The 21930-nt window shown below is 39.3% G+C and overlaps 1 protein-coding gene across 6 annotated transcripts in view; it reads right to left on the bottom strand.

Moving 5' to 3' along the window:
* MYLK (myosin light chain kinase) overlaps positions 1–21930 on the bottom strand; it is a 224540-nt gene that overhangs the window by 40837 nt on the left and 161773 nt on the right. For all 6 annotated transcript variants that reach the window (XM_064451202.1, XM_064451206.1, XM_064451204.1 and 3 more), the window contains 3 exons: positions 10607–10657; positions 8807–8934; positions 5265–5418 (listed from right to left, as the gene is read on the bottom strand). In XM_064451202.1, coding sequence (XP_064307272.1) covers positions 5265–5418; positions 8807–8934; positions 10607–10657 — 333 coding nt within the window. The remainder of the gene's footprint in view (positions 1–5264; positions 5419–8806; positions 8935–10606; positions 10658–21930) is intronic.

The following is a 21930-nucleotide window of genomic DNA, read 5'->3' as shown; positions in this document are numbered from 1 at the left end:
AAATTCACTGCATTCTTGACCCTAACTGTAAACAGGGAATCCCATGGATACTGCAAGATATAATCTGATGCTTCTCAAAAGAAGATGAAGTTTCAGAAGCATTCATGTTAGCACTTCTGAGCTGCAGTATTCTCTGTAGAAGTGTCTATGGTTGTTCTGCTTCACTACCTGCTTACAGATGTCTGCACTTGCTTTTCCAGAGAGAATGCAGTTTCTGACCACTGCTAGTCTGAGCAGCTAGCACTGAGCCAGACTTCTCAGGCACTCACAAAAAATGCTGATACCGTGAGCTGTTGGTTATGCTACCACATTTCCTTCTAACAGAGTTTCAGGGCAAAGAACTAATGCTAACATAGCATGCATATATGTCACTCGTTGAACCAGGACCAAGTCCTTCATATAATCAATTAATAATCCTACTATTATATTCAAGAGTCTACTGGAGTTAGTGATGATTGATTCTTGTTCTCAAGCTAAACTTGTATTTTCTCATTTTTGCTTGGAAAGACTGCTCATACAGATTCTGTTAAAGGCACAGAAGTAAGTTTCCTCACAGAAAGTAACTTGTCCATCCCAACTCAAGTGTGCAATCATAACCTCATGCAGAGGAGCAGGTATTAGTGAATTCTTGTTACACTACTTGCATGCCTGTGTGCAACATGCTTATGTATGTGTCCTTAAGTACTTGGTCTATTACTGTTCAACAGTGCATGAGACACAGTACACAGTACGTGCACAAATGTTTAGAGTAATAAAAACACCATAACAATTAATCTTTAGGCCTCTCAGGGTATAATGACAGTGCTCTTATTCTTCTGCATATATCTGTCATATAGCTCACTAATCATCACGATTTATTTTTTTTTAATACAATACCACACCAGGAACAATACAAATCTAAAGGATTTATAAAAGACAAACAAAGTTGATCAAAATCAGCCCGTGTGTTTTTACTTCTGTATTAACAAAAGGAAAAGATGTCACTACTATCTAAAGTATTCACCAAACACTGATCATCAGAAAACTCCTGTATACTAGGCATGGAAACATGAAGCAGTTTGCCCAAAATCATGAAGGAAGCTTGTGGCATAGCTGCAGAACAGAATACTTCTCTAGTGCCAAATTCTCCTTGTTGACTACTCCGTTATTCTTTTGACTCTTGGTCATAGTATCCAGCTTTAGGCAGTATGAAAACTGAGTTCCTTTTTCAAAAATAGTTACAGATTGGGCAATTCCTGTCACATAGCTAGAATGTTCAGAACCAGAAATTTGATAAATTTATCCATATACGTCTAATAAATGGCATGAAAGGAATTAATATTCTTTACTATCACTGTGGAGTGAGGGTTCTTTGCCTAAATCAGTCCTGTCTTGCACTAAGCTCATCACTGGCTCATTTAATACAGCTTTGGCAACAGAAGTCCACTTTAATCTGACAGACCGTCTGCTGTAAATCATTAGGTCAATCCCACATCAGGCCATTTTGGTTTTGGAGCAGAAACATGTTGCAAAATCTCCCTAGAGAGATCACTCAGCTAATGAAATCGCTTAAGAGAGCTAATCATAAGAGTAGAGAAGAGCTCAAATGGACATTTTGGGACCAGTCAACCCTTTAAAAGAAGATATTGCTTAACTTGGATGTCTCACTTCTACTGCAGGTCTCCCAGTATTGTTAGTGCTTATAAAGACAAAGTTACACAATTAATCAATGTGAAACTCAAGACTCAGTCCTTGTGGCTAAGTGCCATGTACTCATCACAACGCTGCACTGCCTATCAATTACCAAGTGTCCTCTAACTTGACTACGTATCTGTGCATCTGGTGTGTGGACTGCAAACAGCTCGCACTGCAGGCTGAGTGTAATGGAGATTTTGTTCACTGATATTCATTAAAATCACAAAGGAAAAAAAGTCCTTAGAATAAAGCTGGGTTTCTTTCAAGAGCATCTTTTCCCATGGCCCAAACTGCATCGAATCATATACTATCCAAAATTTTTCAGTGTCAGAACCCCTGCTCACTTCAGTTAAGCTTGCAGTTGTCTGAGCCTGACAGTGTGAGCCGTTAAATTTAAGACTTTAGGAGCCAAATTCGAAGGAATGCAGGGTAGATTTCTTTTCCCCTAAAAGTCATTATTTTTTTGTGAAGAAAGGTCTTTGACAACTGAAAGCATAAAACTGAGATCTTAAATATCCTCAGGAAGGATCCTCAGGTCTACAGGCCTTCTGCTCAAAGCAGGATCAGCTATAAGGTCAGACCAGATTGTTCAGATGCTTATTCAGTCTGAACTTGAATACCTCTAAGGATGGAGACTGCACAAATTTTCTGGGCAACGTGCTCCCTGGCATGTGTTACAATCCAAATTTAATTTGGGAAATGCTTATTGGAGCCTTTCATATGAGAAACTTGCCCATCAGCATGAAGACTTTGCAACCCACATGGTAAGGAGTAATAATAAAAGGAATACTTCTTTATTTCCTCATTTATTTCATTTTATATTTGAATGAATGCCTTTGATTCCCTACATTCAGAACAGACAAGCCTGTTTGTTAGCTACCTCTTTGAGAAACACAGCTCTAGGTTGGCTCAGACACCCTCCTCCAGAGAGCAGGTGTTCTCTATTTGTAGTTTCCCTCAATACATTCAAGACTCAGTTGTGGACTGCGGTCACTCAGTAGTGTTTCAAGCACACAGCATACACATAGATGTGCCTTTTATTGGTAAACTTATCGGAGACAGCTTACACAGAGTTTGGTTATCATAAATAGCTGAGGCAAACAGAGCAGATCTTGAGCACCAGGGCTTACTCCACAAACGCCTGTTATGAATGTGTCAGGGTAGGGAGAGAAGTTTTCTTCCCAGTACTTTCAATGGAGCAGAGAGAATGCACAAGTGGGAATTTAGGTCTAAACATGAGCTTTGGTAGACTAAGAGGTGTCACATTTTGCATATTTAGAGAAGTACAGTTTCCCTATTTTGACTGGAGCAGTCTTTGGCGAAAAGTACCATCCAACTTGCATGAACATTTAACTCCCTTGAAGGTGAGAACAGGGTGAAGGATTTTATCTCAGTAGTGAGATTCTAACCCACTTCCTAGAAGGAAGACATTTTTGCTCCCTTTTCCCACATTTTTGAGTACTCAGAAGAATCTGGCCTTAAAACGTGTGTGTAGCAAACCAGAAATCTTGAGGCTTTGTCATGCCTTTGGCTGTGCTGACATCAGCGAGAAGTCTCACTGAAGAGCTTGCAGTTTTACAAGAGGGAACGTATTTTTTTTCAGTTGGAAACAGATAGCTGGTCATCAGCCAAAACGCATGGCAAACTCCAGCACATTGTAAGGATTCTTCACCCAACTGTCCCAAAAGCATCTCTGGGAATCCCACTGTTCTCTGGCACATTTCTTATGGAAGAGCAAAGCAGGAGGCTGAGATGTAGCTTTATAAGGTTATACAATTCAAAGACTTTAAAACCAATTAACTCCAAAGGGTATAAAACAGTGACTTATATAATAATGAGTCAAGGCTCACACAGTGAGAAGATAATAGGAATTGTTGGCCCAGTTCAGCTAAAAAATCTCCATCTTGCCCAATAACCTGCTACAGTTAGCAGCCTGCAGCAGTTGCAGCAGTTGCCTAGGAAAGAGTGAAAAAAAGGGAAATGCAAAGAGCAGTTAATCTCCTGCCTTTCTTCTAGCTGCTAATCAGCTGTGTTGGGGCTTTGGAGCCAAAAGCTGTACCCAGAACAACATATATGATGATTATCCAAGGACCAATTTTTCATGGTGTTCATTTTTACCCTGGCTATACTTCTGACCTGCACAACCCATTGTCGGAAGGGGTAGTAAAATATATCTATGCATCATGTGAAAAATGCTTATTCTGTTTTCTTCTATTCTTGAATTCTCTGGCATGTTGCTGGAATCTACTTGATATTTATACTCATTCCTTTAGTTGTCTTTTAACTGCAACGAAAGCCACAGATTAGGTGAAAGAAATTAAATAACCAGGAGGCTTCTGTTGACAATATGTACAGCAGTATGCAGCTGAGGGCCATTCACTCTTTAACAGTAGGTTTGCACTTGAAAGTGTGATTCTACTCATTAAACTTTGTATGTTATTCACTGGATTGCTGGAATGAATTTCCAGTCCAACTGGGGTGAATGGTATTTCGCCACTGATTTCATTGGAGTCAGATTTTCATCTTTGGCCTAATACATGCATTTCTTTACTTACTCACCAGCTCACATATGTGTTAGGAGAGCAGAGCCAATGCACTTATGAATGCGTGATTAGGATGCAGCCTTGCTGGTTGAACCACAATTCATCCAAATGCCTGGGCAAATTCTGCCCTCCCTCGCCTTGTGTTGAAACCCCTCTGCAGGCCGCAGATAACAGCCTGGAAACAGACCCATCCCGCAAACTAATGTTTTAACCAAATGACCCTCTTCACTTATAGAACTTCCCTAGATTTCCCTGGAAACGATTTGCTGTGTATCCACACCAAGATGGGTTTGTTAGCCCTTCCAGAGCTCAATGTCACAGCTCTAGATTTTGTCTGATACTCAAGCTAGCTAGTGTAGATCTAGGCTGCAGTTTTATCTGCAAACATACTACAACTGTCTACCAGTCTACAGCTACCTGCAGCGGTCCACAGCCTGCTACAACAAACTTGATGGCCTGAATGTGTCACCTGACAAGGCTGTTTGAATTTTAAATACATGTGTGTAAAAGCCCATATACAAAGGGCTCCATATTCAGATGACTGCCTTTATTCACTGCTTTCTGTCACTATAAAACAGTAGAAAATGGTAGGAATTTCAATTAAAAGGATAAAATCTCCCTCCCCTAAGCAACAGGATGTTCTCAAACTTATAGTCTAATAGAAACCACCTCAATCCTTCCTGAAGTAAGAGTTTTAAAATTTGCAATCTAGCAAACAGCTGGATGCTGCAAACATTAAATGGGAAAAAGAAGCAGTATCTAACCAAAAAAAAGAGACATGAGCTGTTTTTAAAGTCTGAGCTATTTTGTACCCCCATCTGTAATTATTAATTTTTCAAAACAGTATAGCCCAACTGAACTTTCTTGTAGCCCTTATTACAATGTCACTGTCCAGTCCAGATATTTTTTACAGTACTAGTTTTACATTTCAGTTTCTTAACTTATCTGATTATTTTATTTAATTTTTTGCATATCACCATATATAAAGCAAGTGCAGAGTGATGTCTGAAGAATGAGTATATATCTAAAACATTATTATGGACTTACCAACAACTGTAAGGTTGACTTGTGCTTGTCTGCTGCCAAGTTTGTTCTCTACAACTAGGGTGTAACAGCCACAGTGTTCCTGCTTTGTTGAGGATATTGTTAGCTTGCTGCTATTTTCAGCATTCTCAATTTTAATATATTCATTTTCTTCAATCTGCCAAATTCAAAAGAAAAAAAAGATTTTATGGGATTAATTTCTTTCTATCTGAAAGAGCTCAAATTACAAGACGAGGTTATCACATTGTTACCTGCAGATAACTCTATTACAGCAGTGAATACGTGCAACTGGTAAAGAGTGTAATCAACACAAAGCATCTAGAAATGCACTGGAACATTATAATGGCTCCAGTCCTGCAAAGGCAATAGGGACCCCTGATGTCGCTGGGACTCCACTAAGGAACAGGAGTTTCACTTTCTAACTCCTCTTCGACAGGCTAAAAGTGCAAACTGTGGAATTGGCAAAAAACCAAAGTTTGTTCTCACAGAGACCACAGTGGTACAAGACTTTAGCTCTAAATACCCTAATTCATTTGCCATTCCCCTTGAGAGACCCAATGTGCAAAACATCCATAGCTGTGACTTTTACCCTCTTGTCTTAACCAGCCTTATTTTGTACTTCCGCATAAATCAGGGTAACAGTTTCTTGGGTTTTAACAATTGAAGGTGATGTTGCCTGAAATGGAGATGTGATGCTACAGCTGTGCAGAGACATACAAAGAGCAGATTTAGCTTTCTTGTAGCACTTCTATTTTCTAGATGGGCAAAAATCAAAATCTCAGCTGAATACTATAGGCACGTTATGAACTAGTTTTTAATTGAAACAAAGCTATCATAGCATAAATGGCCAAGGAGACCTAGATTTTAATCAGTGGTATCTTGAGACATGACAGATTATTTAAAAACCTCATAACGCTACACTGCAATTATAGAAGCTGTACACTGTGTTCTTATGAAACAGACAACATAATGTCAATGCCCTTCTTCCTCCCACCACTTCCTTCTTAGATAAGTGAATCTTCCAACTAATTCTCAGAATTTCATTAAAAATGAAGACTATTTAGTTTGCCTTATCTTGTCTCCTATATTCAGAGAATAAGAAATTACAAGGCTAAAAGCAGGACTTCCCCTGCTTTCTCCTCAACTGAGATAGAACACGTGCATTGCTATATGCCCAAAAGTAACCTGAGAAAGATGCTCCTACAGTAACTTGACTAGAAAGTTAGCAAATGGGATTATGCTGCACTTCAGTTTAAATTACACTGAAAATTGTTCCTCCTTCCCCCCATACTTTGTTCTTCTGAGAATCTACACTGGATTATATGTTTTGCTTCATTAGAATTAGTCAAAGGGTAACAGAAACAAAACAAAAAAATAGTCTAGTAGAATTAGATCTGCGTTATGCAGGGAGAGCCCTGCAAGTATGCAGAGAAGGCCCTGAAAGGATGCTCAGTGGCTTGCCATGGTTGCGGGGAACCTGGATCCCTGTGTTCCCAAAAGAAAGACACTGGTCATAGTTAAGAAGCTCCAACAATTGGCAACATTAAACAATAGACTTTGTTCCTCAGCTAATGCAGAGGCTTTCAAAGGCTTCCCCTTATTAGCTGAGCACAGGGCCAGAATCCCTCCACTAGACTGCCATCATGTACAACAGTATGGGTCACAATTTCTGTGATATTCCCTTTCTTCAAGCAAAAGTTATTTGTTCAGAATATACCTGTGAGAGGCCACTGTGTCTCTCTTGAATCTGAGGGAATGCAAGAAAGGAACATGGAGAGGACAAGTCCCTCCTGAATGCTGCAGCATACAGTGGCAGGGCTGAAATCACAACTTACCACGTACTGATCTGCTCATATAACTACTACCAATAGCCCCCAGGAAAACTGTAAGAACACTTGGGTGATTTTCACTTTTAGGACTGGGAGTTGAAACCAATCACATTTATAGAAGGGGAAGAAATCCAAGAATAAAACAATGTGTGGTGAAGTATAAGTGAAAAAGTAAAAATAATGATGCATAGTGCAGAGTAACTGGCTCCCCCCTTAATTTATAAATGAAAGACTGCTGCCTTCACTTGTCCTTCTACAGTGTTTATGAACCTTCCTGAAGTTTTTTTTTCTTTTCTTTCTCATTCACCTGCCATAATGATGATTTAAAAATTCACATGTCATCTTAATGTATGATTTTGCAAACCTTTAGTTGTTTCATAGTGAATAACAAAAGAAGAAATTATAAAGATGGTAAAAATAACATTTTACAAAGGAAAAAAGGTGTAGCGTCACAGATTATGGATCTGATATGGGTTTTATGAGCTGCTGGTCTCTGTTATCACATATATTTTGTGTATAGAAATGGCCTTGAAATCTATGTAAATAGGACTGTTGTATTCAACAATGAACTCATAATTCTGCACAAATCAGAAACTTACTTCTGAGGGGTACATTTTACCTATGTGTTAAGACAGAGCTCAGCAAAACAGGATACTGAATGTCACTGGAGCTTCTGAGACCTACTTTTGTAGAAATAAGTAGGCCACTTTTTAATTCCAGTCTTGAAATTAAAAAAATTTAAGAAAATATAGGAGTTCAGGAAAAAAACATCCTTTCCCCTGAAGTAAAAGGTTATTTGGGGTTTGCAAAGATGAACTCTGGAATACCCTTTGGACTAGCAAACTGTTTTGAATTCTTTCAATTAAATGCTGGCACATCTGGATTTGGAGTCTAGACTTCCTTGTAGGAGGAGATGTTTTTATTTATGTTCTATAGAGTGCATAACAAGTTCAGAATTAAATAAACAGAATAGCAGCTACAGTACATATTTATATTTGCTCTGTCCTAATACAGCACTTCATCTTCCAGTTTGTACTTGCATATTGGGTTATTTGATTTAAAGTGGTTTTATTATTCACTAAATCAACTCTCTTTAGAAACTGCCCTGATGGACACATGTAATATAGTTCAAGGAAATTAATTAAAGTAGAAGGAATGTTAAACCTAGGGGGAAGGGCACTTATGGCAGTGTGATTGCTGTTGTGCCTTGCATGGTGACATTTGTGTTGTAAGACATTTCACTCAAGCTTCTTATATGGCATTATGCCCCTCTGACATAACTTTAGAACAAGAATCAACGAAGAGGTTATTTTTGAAGGAGAGAAACGTTTCCTGTGACAGAAGCTTTTCAGATACCTGTATCTTTCACATCACCTACGCTTTAATTACATGGTCTAAGGCTTTTCTCAAAGGAAGTGTCATTTGTTATAGGAGGGGACAGGCAGCCATGGGTTTAAACTGTAGCAAGAAAGATTTGGGTTTGGCATTAGGAAAAAAATTCTAACGCTACAGATATTTAAGCACTGCAGTAGATTGCCAATGAAGGTTGTGAAATTTTCATCACTGGAATGTTTTCATCAGAGGTGAGGAAAACATCTGGCAGGAATGACAAGAACTTTTCCAGTTCCTGGGGAAGGGAGATGAACAAGAGGGGTCATTGGAGTTCCTTTCTAGCTCTACCTTTTCAATGAGTGTTAAGACCAGGAAACAATTTACCTGCTTACGGAATTTCATCCAGGTGCAAGTTATGGGCGTTGTTCCTACCACCTTAGCAAACAGTTCCACTGATTCACCCGCACGGACTTTTCTGTCTTCTGGGAACTGAGTAATCTGAGGAGGAGCAGCTGATGAAAAAAAAAGAACCGCTCTTTAGGTGACTCTACTTTCTATTTTTCTTAAAATTCCAAACACATACATCTCTCAGCTCAACAGTTTCAGCTTCAGAGCTCAAATCAGTTTTCAGATTTCATTTGAAACCCTGATTAGCAGTTATCTGTTGTTTGCAACGAAACAATTCTGTGGACATTGTTGATTCTACTGTAGTGATGCAGTAACAATCTACCGGTCACAAGTTTGCTCATGCAAGACTAAGGTACAGAAATCCAAAGGCCAAAAGTGTTAAGACCTACCACCAATTCCAACTATATAGCTTATCATATTTTGTGTTGGGTTTTTCAGAAAAATTTTGCATTATGTATTTTTGAAGAATGGCTCCAGCTAACTTCGTATCAATTTGTGTGTGCTGAGGGCATCTGCAAATCTGCCTCCTAATGTCATCAACAGCATTCAGAAAATTTAAGACTCAAACCCTGCCTGTGAAGATTCTGGCTTCAGTAGCCAGGTAAACACCATGTGGGACATCTGCTAGAGAGGCAAGGAAGTAAATCACTATCTTTCTCCGTCACACTCAATTTTCCCATGAGCAATGACAGATCTTTTTGTTTGTGTATTACAGTGTTTCTTTTAAATCTTGCAGCTGCATTTATACTCCTCCATGTCTGGATGAGGGATTTCTCCTCTTCCCTCTCACTGCCTGAGTATCAATAGATGGCAGAACATCTCTTTTGCTAATAGTGCTACTTTTCAGTTGTGATGCTGAGTGTGCCAGACCCTTGGTAGCTGTCAGGGACAGATGCCAGAAATATCACAGCATGGACAACTCCAGGGTGAAGCCTGTTCTGTTGCTTTACAGGAGCAGCACAGTAAAAAGTATTTTGGGAGGGGTGTTGTTTGTGTGCAGATTTGAGGACACTTTGACAGAAACAGTAAAAGGCATTCTTTAACATTAGAATGACCTCACTGCCAAACGTAACATTCCTGTCCAAAGCACTGGGCATGAAAACACAGTGCTTTCTTTTTCTTTTCAATGTAATTAAAACAAAGTGGGTTCCCCCCCCGCCCCCCCCGACTTGTTCTTTGAAGAGTGTTTTTGTTTTGAATATCTGAAAGAATCAGGGCTGAGGCATATATCTAGCAAATAAAACAGCTTGAACAGTTTAAAAGTCTGATAAAGTTTTAAGATACTAAAAGCAGATTCCTATAAAGGAACATCCTGAGTAACACTAAATATAGATAGTTTTGCCTAGGAGAGTGCAAACACATGAACAGGTTACTGTAACACCAGTTATGAAGAAATGTAGAATCTGTCAACTTCTCTGCAGTAGCTACTCATGCAGAGGTAGCGTTCTGTGATAGAAAAATATCTTTCACTGAAGGCTAAGCTGTGTTGTGACAACACTACCACTGGTATTTAGTAGGATCTTCCTATAGTTTATTCCACAGTAACTTTTTTGCATGCTCATAATTTAAGTCTTAGCGCAATTTACCTTATGAATGAGTTTGAAAAATGGACTTTGCTTTCCAGTTTTCTCCTGGTAGAACTTCATCTCACCATTTAATCACATATGCAAACACATTTACTAGGCAAACAGCTGTATTTAGAAACATGGTGTCTGTTCTTCAAAACCGTATTGGTTTATTATTTATTCCTACAGGATGACAGATACAACAAATTACCTGCTTTTGGAGGAGTCTTTGGAGCTGGTTTCTTCTTTACTGTTGCTTCACCTAGTTTAAAAAAAAAAAAAAGCAAAGGTGAGCTTTGGAATGTATCAGCTTAACTGCAAAGCTTACATCCATAGCGATGCTTTGTTGGCAGTGGAAAATCTAATATGTTCTTTCAGCGTATTAAACTCAAGAATTAAAAATACTTTTTAAAAACACTTATTATCCTGAATGATCCTCAGAATATTCACAGCTGAAGCTGGAACTTTTTAAAGAATCAAAGCAATCTGCTACACATCTTCCATACTCTGTCATACTCCATTCCATATAGCAGTTTAACTGGGGTGAAAACACTGGGCCAAGATTCATCTCATACTGAATTTCTGCTCAAATTTCCAGCATAATTAATGCAGAATCATGTCAGTTAAAACTAGAGTAGTTAACACCACATAATACTCCTTACACCACTTGTGAGCTAGCAAAGAAACAGTGATACGCACGCAGTAAACACTAGGATCACCCTTCTGCTCATCCTTTGCCCTAGGCACTTTTTCCTATATTCACAAAAGAAAGGGTCAAAACAGAATTTGAAGCCTAGGCACATAAATATTGGGAAGACAATGTTCTACAAATTGTGCATGGCAGGTAGAAAGAAAGTACAGAAGATGGGTAGGTAGAAAATGACTACTATCTATTTCTCACAAAACAGGAACTAAGGGCCACCCAATTAAATAAAAGAAACAAAAGAAGTATTTTTAAATATAGCATGCATAAGCTAAGTTCACAGACAAGTAATGTTTTGCAAGACAAAAACATAAACAGGTTCAAAAGGACAAATTCATAGGAGTTAGGTCTAGTAGTGGACATTAAATGTAACAGTCCGGATGCCTTCAAACCACTGAATTCCAGAAGTGGAGGGGTTCATTCCCTTTAGAGAACTCTCTTTTTATCTGCTGTCCTAAGCATCCTTGTCAGAGGATGGCCTCTGCTGTGAAAGGACATTTCTTATTTTCTCATGCCTAAGTAGGCAGCTTGATTGAAGTAGTTTAGCTTTTAAGATATAATTGCCTCCAACAGAGGCAGTATCTAAGTGCTTTTGCTTGCCAGACGGCAGCATATACATAGGTGCCTAGCGATAGCCATAACAGTCCCAAAAAGTTTGAATTTTTTTGTTCATTGTTTACTTAAGTTATTTCAAAGTAGCAAGACACTGAGCAGCAAAAAAAATCCTCAAAAATCCACCAAACCAATAAAGACAGTCTTTTATTTTAACCTCCTTTGCTACAGCAAACTACAAGCTATGCATGACACCCAGGGAATACATCACCTGATACCCTCTGAAGGAGGAGCCATGAGTTGTGAACCCACCATGGGAGTCTAATGTTATAGCTCAAGCAACAGACAGATGTGAACGTTGATTGTAAGTTTTAGAGTCACTGGTGATAGTAACAGTTGAGCTATAAATTGTTAAAAGACCAAATGCTTTAATAAATATGTAATGGTTTAGCTGTTAATACCAATGTTTATTCTGGGGAATATTTCACTATGCACTGAATACAGAAGTTCTACCACCTTCTTTTTGTAAACTTTCATTTCATAGTAAATTTCTCTCAAAGTATGCTTAGCTTTTATATACTCTGTCTTTACTGATTTTATTGGAACCAGAAACACAATACTGGAGAGGCAGGATATTCTTGCAGTACTTATGGCTGAGTCAAAAAACAAGAGTTCAGTATGTACCAAGGAAGCCTTTCTTCTATGACAGTCAGCTCAACAAAACTAGTTAAAGGTTTAGATTAGCACTTGTGAGGTGTTTATCCTAAAATAACTGGACCACCGGGGCATGAGCTAGGTATCTGTCCTGTCATGTCTTCCATGTGGGCTTAACCCTGTTTAAATTGAAACCTTCAAAGAGCACTACTGCTCATTAAAGGGACCCATTACTTTTCAGGCCACGAACGGACTGACATGTACCCGCGCTGCTGCAGTAAGTGACAGCAAATATATTTCCAGCTCTGCTTTCCTGTCCAAGCTGTTTGAGCAACAAGTGGTGTTTTCAAACCAGCTTTCCTCTTTGTCATTGTATGGTAACACCCCAAGCTGAAACTCTCATTTATTTCAGGCTGTACTCACAGTTATATGGATGAAACTACTTGTATGATCATGTGCCAGCTGGAAGGGCTGCAGAGTGGCCTATCATAGAATCACAGAATGGTTGGGGTTGGAAGGGACCTCTGGAGATCACCTCATTCACCCCCCCGCTTCAGCAAGGAAACCTAGAGCAGGAGCACAGGACTGCGTTCAGGGAGGTTTTGAATATTTCCAGAGAAGGAGAATCCACAACCTCCCTGGGCAGCCTGTTCCACTGCTCTGTCACATTCACAGTAAAGAAGTTTTTCCTCATATACAGGTGGAACTTCCTGCATTCCGACTTGTGCCCACTGCCCCTTGTCCTGTCATTGGGCACCACTGAAAGGAGTCTGGCCCCATCGTCCTGACACCCACCCTTCAGATATTTATAGGTATTGATGAAATCCCCCCTCAGTCTTCTCTTCTCCAGGCTGAACAAACCCAGGCCTCTCAGCCTTTACTCATAAGAGATACTCCAGTCCCCATATCATCTTGGTAGCTCTCTGCTGGGCTCTCTCCAGTAGTTCCCTGTCTTTCTTGAACTGGGGAGTCCAGTACTGGACACAGTACTCCAGATGTGGCCTCACTAGGGTGGAGTAGAGGGGGAGGATAACCTCTCTCAACCTGCTGGCCACACTCCTTTTAATGCATCCCAGGATACTGTTGGCCTTCTTGGCCACAAGGGCACATTGCTGGCTCAGGGTCAGCTCGCTGTCCACCAGAACGCCCAGCTCCTTCTTAACAGAGCCGGTTTCCAGTAGGTCAGCCCCCAACCTGTACTGGTGCATGGGGTTGTTCCTCCCCAGGTGCAGGACCTTGCACTTGCTCTTGTTGAATTTCACTGGGTTCTCCTTGGCCCAGCTCTCCAGCTGGTCCAGGTCTCACTGAATGGCAGCAGAGCCTTCCAGTGCATCAGCCACTCCTCCCAGCTTGGTATCATCAGTGAACTTGCTGAGGATACACTCTGTCCCTTCATCCAGCTCATTGATGAATATGTTGAATGGGACTGGACCCAGCTCAGACCCCCGAAGAACACCACTAGTTACAGGCCTCCAACCAGACTCTGCCCCATTGAGCATGACCCTCTGAGCTCTGCCATTCAGCCAGTTCTCAATCCACCTCACTGTCCTCTCACCTAACCCACACTTGCTAAGCATGTCCATGAGGATGTTATGGCAGACAGTGTCAGAAGTCCTGCTGGAGTTGAGGTAACCAGCATCCACTGCTCTCCCTTCATCTACCCAGGCAGTCATGCCATCGTAGAAGGCTATCAGGTTGGTCAAGCATGATCTCCCCTTGGTGAATCCAGGTTGACTACTTTCTGATAACCCTCTTGTCCTCTACATGCCTGGAGATGACCTCCAGAATGAACTGTTTCATCACCTTTCTGGAGATGGAGATGAGGCTGACTGGCCTATAGTTTTGCGGGTCCTCCTTCTTGCCCTTTTTGAAGATTGGAGTGACATTTGCTTCCCTCCAGTCCTTGGGCACCTCTCCTGTCCTCCACGACCATTCAAAGATGATGGAGAGTGGCTTAGCAACAGCATCTGCCAGCTCCCTCAGCACTCCTGCGTACATCCCATCAGGGCCCATGGATTTGTGAGGGTCCAGTTTGCCTAAATCATCTCTAACCCAATCCTCCTCAACCAAGGGGAAGTCTTCCTTCTCCAGATTTTCTCTCTTACTTCTGGGGGCTGGGATGCCTGAGGGCCAGCCTTAGCAGTAAAGACTGAAGCAAAGAAGGCATTCAGTAACTCTCCCTTCTCTGCATCCTGCATTACCAGGGCACCCACCTCCTGCAGCAGTGGGCCTACAGTTTCCCATCTTTCTTTTACTACTGATGTGTTTGAAGAAGCCCTTCTTGTTGTACTTGACATCCCTGCCATCATCTTTTGTTAAACATCCCTATTAATGGAAGTAATCCATCAGTTTTTCATTAGATGCATAATCCCATGCAAACTAACTCAGTTATATGTTTTAAGAACATGTAGGTATTTGTGTGTGTTTGTGTGCATGTGTGCTGTATTTGACATCAGATTATCTGCTCTTCTCTAAACTTAGAATGAAATAGCTGTTGGGTATCTCCTCGGAACTATAATAGCTTTTAGTACAACCTAAAGCAATGATATGATTTTGATTATTTCCACAGTCCATTAAGCCTGATATGAACAAAGAGCACCAACAATGAGGAAAAAGCACCATTCATCAAGTGCCATCTTAGGCTGCAGATACTATTACTATTTTTCAGAAACATCACTGCAGACAAATAGGAGGAAAGGCAAATTCCTTAATCCAGCATGATTTTCACCCAGCTATCACCTCTTGGCCTACACTGTATATTTGTTGCAGTACCTTAGTTAACAAGCAAGGTGCTGGTGCAGTCACCACACTCTCCAAATGTTTCTGTTTCACCCTGACTCTTAATATTTCAAGATTTTTCTTCCTCCTAGCTGACAATGTTGTTCTCTGTCTTTGCACAATACATGCACATTATGGATATCTATAAATTCAGATACCCGTCTCACTTTTCTCTGCCTACTATCAGCCACTGTCAGTTCATCACAGAAGGGAGGGACCCCAATAACAGAATTTGTTTATCCACAATTACAGTCAGTGACATTCAATTCTTATTGCTAAAGAACAATGGTTCTGTACAGGCTAGGATGTATAATGAACCATCAGGTACTACATTTACCCTGTAAGTGGGATAAATGCATGGTCTCCCTCCTAGCCCTGGAATAACTAAGGGCTATGCTTAAGGCAGTTTAGAAGGCTCTCACCTCAATGAGGATTTTCATAGCAGCAAAGCAAAGAACATGAACCCATCACCTCATTCAGCTAGGGTACTGCTTTTTATATGTAAATACAAAATTCTTGTTTACTTTTTAGTTTCTACCCACCAAGACATTACATTCAGTTGACTGAGGATATACAGACTGTCACTGGACTTCATCAAACCATGCAGATTGCAAAGGGTTGCTCAAAAGTCTGGCTGAATATCCTGTTTTGCAGACACAAATAGCCCTGAGCAGAAATGAAAGGAAGGGGCATTGTGGAAGGGGATGAGTACAAGGATGTGTCTCTGGGTCTGTGAAGCTGATTTCTTTGGCTAATGGCATATAATCCACTGTTCTTAGATTTTCCTTAAGAATACCAGCTCATCTCATGCACCTTTTTGAAATGCAACTTCTATTTCAAAAGCTGCTGGAGACAGTGAAAAAAAAATCTAATAAGATTACCCAAAGTTGACAAGGTCAAATGATTGTTTTCATTAAAATATTTGAGCCTCTTGGAAATGTTAGTTCAAGTCTGTCTCTGCTGCTTTTTTTAAAAAAAGACAGTTTGTCTCTTTTGTTATTTACATTGAAACAGGCTGAAGCTGAAAACCAGCCTGGAAGAAAAAGGACATAATATTCCTTCCTTAAATGAATTTGCCTTCTAGGAACAACTTAATGTAAACATTATAAGGCTGGTATTTACATAACTTTATAGGCAGGTTTGCCTCTTAGAGAGCTTGTGTCTGGGGCAGGGGGACATAAACTAAAAAAGGGAAAGATCTCATACAGGCTGATAGCTGTGGGACTTTTGGTTGTGCCATTCTCTGCCCTGATGTTGAATTCATGAGAGCAGATATGTTCAGAAGCCCCAGTCTTTCTTTTTTGTTTTCCTTTTTTGGAATTTTACTAAAAATAGGCATAGCCCTCCCCTGAAATGGCTCTCTGCACAACTTGCTTTCATAAAGCATGAAGTAAAACTCTTATGGTCTGAAAAAAAAAATCAGTACTCAAGATAGCGTTTCCAACCAGTCTGTAATTCCTGCTGTCCTCCTTGAGGGACATGCCTAAAATTGGCTTATGTGCATGTCTTCTATGGCAATGGATTTCAGCACCTGGTAAACAAGTACAATGAATACATTAACTCCATCAACATAACGAGGAAGACATTTCCCTGCTTCTGTCTGCTTGTGGAATAGCCTCATTTGAGCTCAGGATAGGAGAAGGGCTAATGACATACTCTAATACTATAGTCACATAGGAAACCATTTTCCCCTCATACAAAACTTCTCAAGATTTCATCTTCTGAGAGGAATTAAATTGTTTTTTTCTGAGTTTCCTTTATGAGAAAATGAAAAAGAAGTTATGTCTGTAAGGTGTCAAGATATCATGGTAACAAGAATATTTATACAGGAGATGGAAAACCAAGATTCAAGTCTCTGCTCCTTCTTCCCCATCTCACTTGAATGCTTCAGACGTGTGGGATGTGACATTATGAAGTCTCTCTCTCCCACATTTAAATGAATCACAGTGTAACCTCCTTCAGACCCTTCTGGGGATAGAGATCAGGGTCTGAATCAAGATTACTGTTGTCTGTAAAGCTTTACTACTCCCTACTATACTAGAAAGCATGGAGTGAATGAGATCTAGACGTACAGAAAAAATAAAACACTCGGCCTTGTGGTCAAGGCAATTAATTATTCAGTTCTATCCTTGCTTCTGTCACAGATTTCCTTGATGGTACAAAAACTTATTACAGGTATTACTTAGCACAGACAAGATGAAACAGGAGAAAGATGATGGCTACATTTGTAGTAGAAAAAGACAACGCATCATTACTTACCAATTTATTTATATATTCACAAACCTATCCTAATTGCTACAGAGAAAAATGACAGTGACAATGCATTAGCACCAGTAGCCTGAACACTTCATCAAGGTTTGAAAGCTTAAACGCTTCTGCTTCATTGCTTCTCAAAGTGCAAATTCCTCATACTGTTTCCAAATAAGTGTTTATTATCTAAATACAATAAAATAGAAACCAACTCTGGTTTAAATTTGATGACAAGCAGAAATTAGAAAACTAAATGCCATACAAGTCACTTATTTGAGATTACGTGTTTTGGAACAGTTTTTATTTGCTTTTATTTTTTCATTAAAAACTACTGCCATTTTATTGCAACATCCCATATTTAGTTTCTAAATCATGCAGAGATTGTCCTCTAATCGAAAAAAATCCAGCCTCCTCCTTCTCAAAATAAAAATAAAAATCCAGGAAATATTCTTGTGTTCCAGTCAAGAGAGAGCTAGCATATACTGGCATGCTCGGAGCTTCAATAATGCAACATAGTATGCTGAAAGTAACTCATATTTTAAAACAGCTGGGCTGGAAGAAGAAACAATTCTGTAGCAGTTTAGTAGCACAGTGCTTGAGGAATTTCTGCAATTACAGGAACTCTGAGCAGTGCAGAAGGGATCCCATATCAAACAGAGCTTACAATCAACCCAGGGCATGTGAATGCCACTAAAAGCTCTGGTAGGAGCAAGACAACGTTATTTTCTTAAACATAGATTTAGTTTTCATATTTCTCATGTCCTGCGAGAACAGCTACAATTAGATGCTAAAATGCTGTGCCCAAGTGTGTAGGAACAGCCATTTAAACTAGGTCACTACCCTGCTACCCAGTTTATTAAATAGGAAAATACTGTCAGGTCATTTAGACATTCAGGAGCTCCAAATGATTTCAGTGGGAAAAGCTGGTGTTATGTGCTTTTGCACATTAATTGAACCAATGGATTTAGGTCCCTGTTTTGTAGAGAGAAACTTTGGGCAATGCTTCGATTACATGCCTCAGGTCTGCAATTTCTAGGCAATGACTTCACTGGGAATTAATGGTGTACAGCACCTCTTCAGTTCAAGGCCATGTTGCAAAAACTGTACTCATTTTTCTCTGCATGAGACAGTCAATAAACACTTCTGTCTTCTTCTGTCAACATACAGCTATGTAGGATGGACTGTATGAAAAACACATGGAAAATACTGTTCTGTGCCAACATTAACCCAGAAAATGTCAGTATGGTGTGACCTGTAAAGTAGCCTGTCAGAGATTCAGGATGCATACCTGGCATTAGCTAAACAGCACTGAACTGGGTGTCAAGGAGAAGTGATTTACACAACAAATTAGTATTTCTCTATTGTTGTCTTTACACATACAGTAACTGAATTTTCACATGAGGCAGCAACTGACATTCAGAGTCACCAAGTTAAATCTTACGTTGCCTTTTTACTTCAGCTAGTTTTGTTGGCCTTGTGCTACAGCTATTTACCACTGGACCTCAGTCCTGAGGAACGAAGTCAGCACCTTTCGTTATGCAGAGTTTCAGAGGAATCATATCTAGGTCTTAAAAATATCTCATGGCAATTTTATTTACATATACTAAAAGAGGAAGTTTCAGCTTCTCTTAGACAAAACAAAATCTTTCCTTGAAAAAGTTTGATCAGAGGCTTCCCTGGCAATGTAACTCTTCTCGTTCCAACACACTAACTACCTGTACTCACTGTGCAGAAAATGTCTTGGTTCTTCTTGCAACAGCCAGGAGTAGAGAAGCAAGGACCTTCTGAGAAATGAATGGGACTGAGAGAACTGGTCTAAATAGCCTAACTGACCCTTAAAAGCATCTCAGACTATCCCGGGGGCCAAAGAGGACAGCAGCAGCACAGTCACCACATGACAGCTGCTACACTATGCTCTTATTTCTGCAATCAAAAGAACATCTCTGACCTGATTATTTACTTCCTGAGTAACTGATGTCTTCCTTAGAAAGTGGCAAGTTTTATACCGAGGACAGAACAATCTGACATAAAAGGAAGATTTTGAAACATGTTATATTCATCATTGCTGTGCTTCATATTATACTGATAGTAGGGAAATCAAAAAATCTAGAAGTGTTTACTGATTTAGTTATATATGATCTAAACTGGGCACATCAAGTTTAAAGTTTTAATGACATTTTCTTAAAATGGTGCTTGCAGACTTGGATTCTCTGACAAGATTTTTTATTGAACAGTAAATAACAGAACTGCATGCTAATCACTTGGCCACTGACTCATAATTTTTCCGTGGTAATTAAAATGCTTAGAATCCCACCCACTATGGAAAAGAATATATAAAGTGATAAGGAGTTCTGTGTGATGTATTTATGTTTGTGACATGCTGCTTCAGAGATGCCACTGTTCAGCATTGCATTGAAGTACAAACAGCGTTAAGAAATCAGAGCTGGGAAGTTAACAGTGCAGCCTTCCAGAAGATTTGATCTGGACAGTGTCAGTAAAGACATTTTATTAACAACTGTCAGCAAGAGGATGCATCATTACTTAACCAAAAATGTGTTTGACAGGAAATCAAACAAACTTTATACAGTAGTAGATATAAAAGACTTATATCAGCAAGATAAATACTGTAATGAATTTTTGGCCCCTTTCCTTGAAGGTGTGTGGAGGAAGTTCTTTTCTTTGACATAACTTTATATTTAACTGAGCAGAAGAACTTGTATTTGTGCAATCAAACTCTGTGCTTTGATTTAGGAAGTTTATTTCCTAAAGCATTAAAAGTTTCTTCCTACTATAGTAAAGCTATATTTCTCTGTTCAGCCTTGGTGAAGTTGAAGAAATAGCATCTAACTGTTGTAATATGCCTTTTCCCCCAATACACCTTGACAAAAAAACTTTGAAAAAAAAAATCTGCCTTTTGGAAAACTCACGATTTAGGTAAATTTTTGGGATGTGGCATGCAAACTACTCACAAGGCTGAGGATCAAGAAAGTTGGGTTCTAGGCCTGCAAATAAATGTGTGATCTTGGGCTAAGTGCTCAAGCTATGATTTACTGCTGTTTTGGTCCTCAGTGTAACACACATTAAGGAGGATAAAATTTTAGGAAGTGTGGAATAGTAATAGATTTTTTTAAAAAAGAGAATATTTTATTTATACACCATCAAATCCTTATTTACTCTTACAAATATAGAGCAGCACTTTGATTTTTTTCCACAGTTTATTGGGCCAAAAAAATTTCTTTAATAGGGACTGAAGATTTCACAGGTGGCCTTGGTAATTTAAATAAGCAATTCCCTTTAAGCCTAATGTGAAGTAACTTTTAATTTCAATGGGAATTGGGTGTGCAAATCCCTTTACAATGGATGCTTTCAAAGGTCCCTAGAGAAATGTTCAAGTGGTGAGAATTTTTTAGCTTAGTACTTCTGCTGCAGGGTTATGTCAAACTAGAAGACCCTTATATTATGCACTGATTGTTCTGGCATAGCATGGATTCTGCAATATGATAAATAATGAAAGGTTCCAATTTTCCACTGCCTCTTCTAGTCTTGTATATCTGCACAGAAGAAACATAACACTTTCTTATTCTAACTCTAGCATTTCACATCCACCTAGCAAAGACACAAATGACAAAGCCTGAGCCAGTACAGTCAGTGAAGAATGAACCAATTCCAACATTAAAAAAGGAGGTGACCTTCCTCCATTCTTCCTCAGGATTGATTTCACCCAGATTCAAACCTGGATCTATTTGTTATTTTCAGAAACATTATTATTTATTCTATTTATCATTGCAGAGTTGCATGCTGCAGAGTCATAATCATTACTAAATTCTGATGATGGAATATTAATTGCAGGCAAAAAGAAATACATAATAATTTTCCTATTTTCTAGAATGGGAGCAATCTTTCTGCACATAAACACTGCAAGCATCTATTCAGAGATATTGTTAAACACTGAATGCTACAAAGCTGCCTTCATAGATGTTTTTCTGAGAATAAGTGCTTATTCTAAACCAGAGTCTAGTATGTGTTGCATTTCAAGAGTTAATGCCCAAAATTTCACTTACTATTGGATTTCTGTAGCTTACAAAACCCAAGCTTCCAGTAATAAAATAATGTCAGAATGAGTAGTCAAATGACCTGGGTCAGCAACTATTCTCACAGTGAGAGAAATTCTACAGATTAACGTCCTGACAACATTCATTCTCCTTCACAAAAAGACATTTATTGATCTTTGCTTTCAGGTCAGGAGCTAAAAGTTAACTACTTTCCTGAAGTTTTCTACTAGGGCAAAAAACAATGATCACTTATAATTTATCTGAAGGGATAAAAGGTTGACATAGCTGCTAACCATGAAATTTGGCTTGCACTTTCTTACAGAAAATAGAAAATATGGAATTTTTTCCCCATAGAAGTATTTCTAAAAGTGACAGAGGCTATATTGCTTCTGTACCCCATACAGTATATACTGTTGTGACTGAATTCACTACTCAAAATTCAGAATTTATTCAGTGGGATTATGAGGAATTATTTTTCTCTATTTCTTCAATATCATTCCTTACACTCTGCTTGCCATTAGGACTGTTGGTGAGCTGATGTGGCAA

Source organism: Phalacrocorax carbo, chromosome 5, assembly GCF_963921805.1.
Source record: "Phalacrocorax carbo chromosome 5, bPhaCar2.1, whole genome shotgun sequence".
Classification (NCBI taxonomy): domain Eukaryota; kingdom Metazoa; phylum Chordata; class Aves; order Suliformes; family Phalacrocoracidae; genus Phalacrocorax; species Phalacrocorax carbo.
This window is presented reverse-complemented; position numbering and strand designations above follow the sequence as displayed.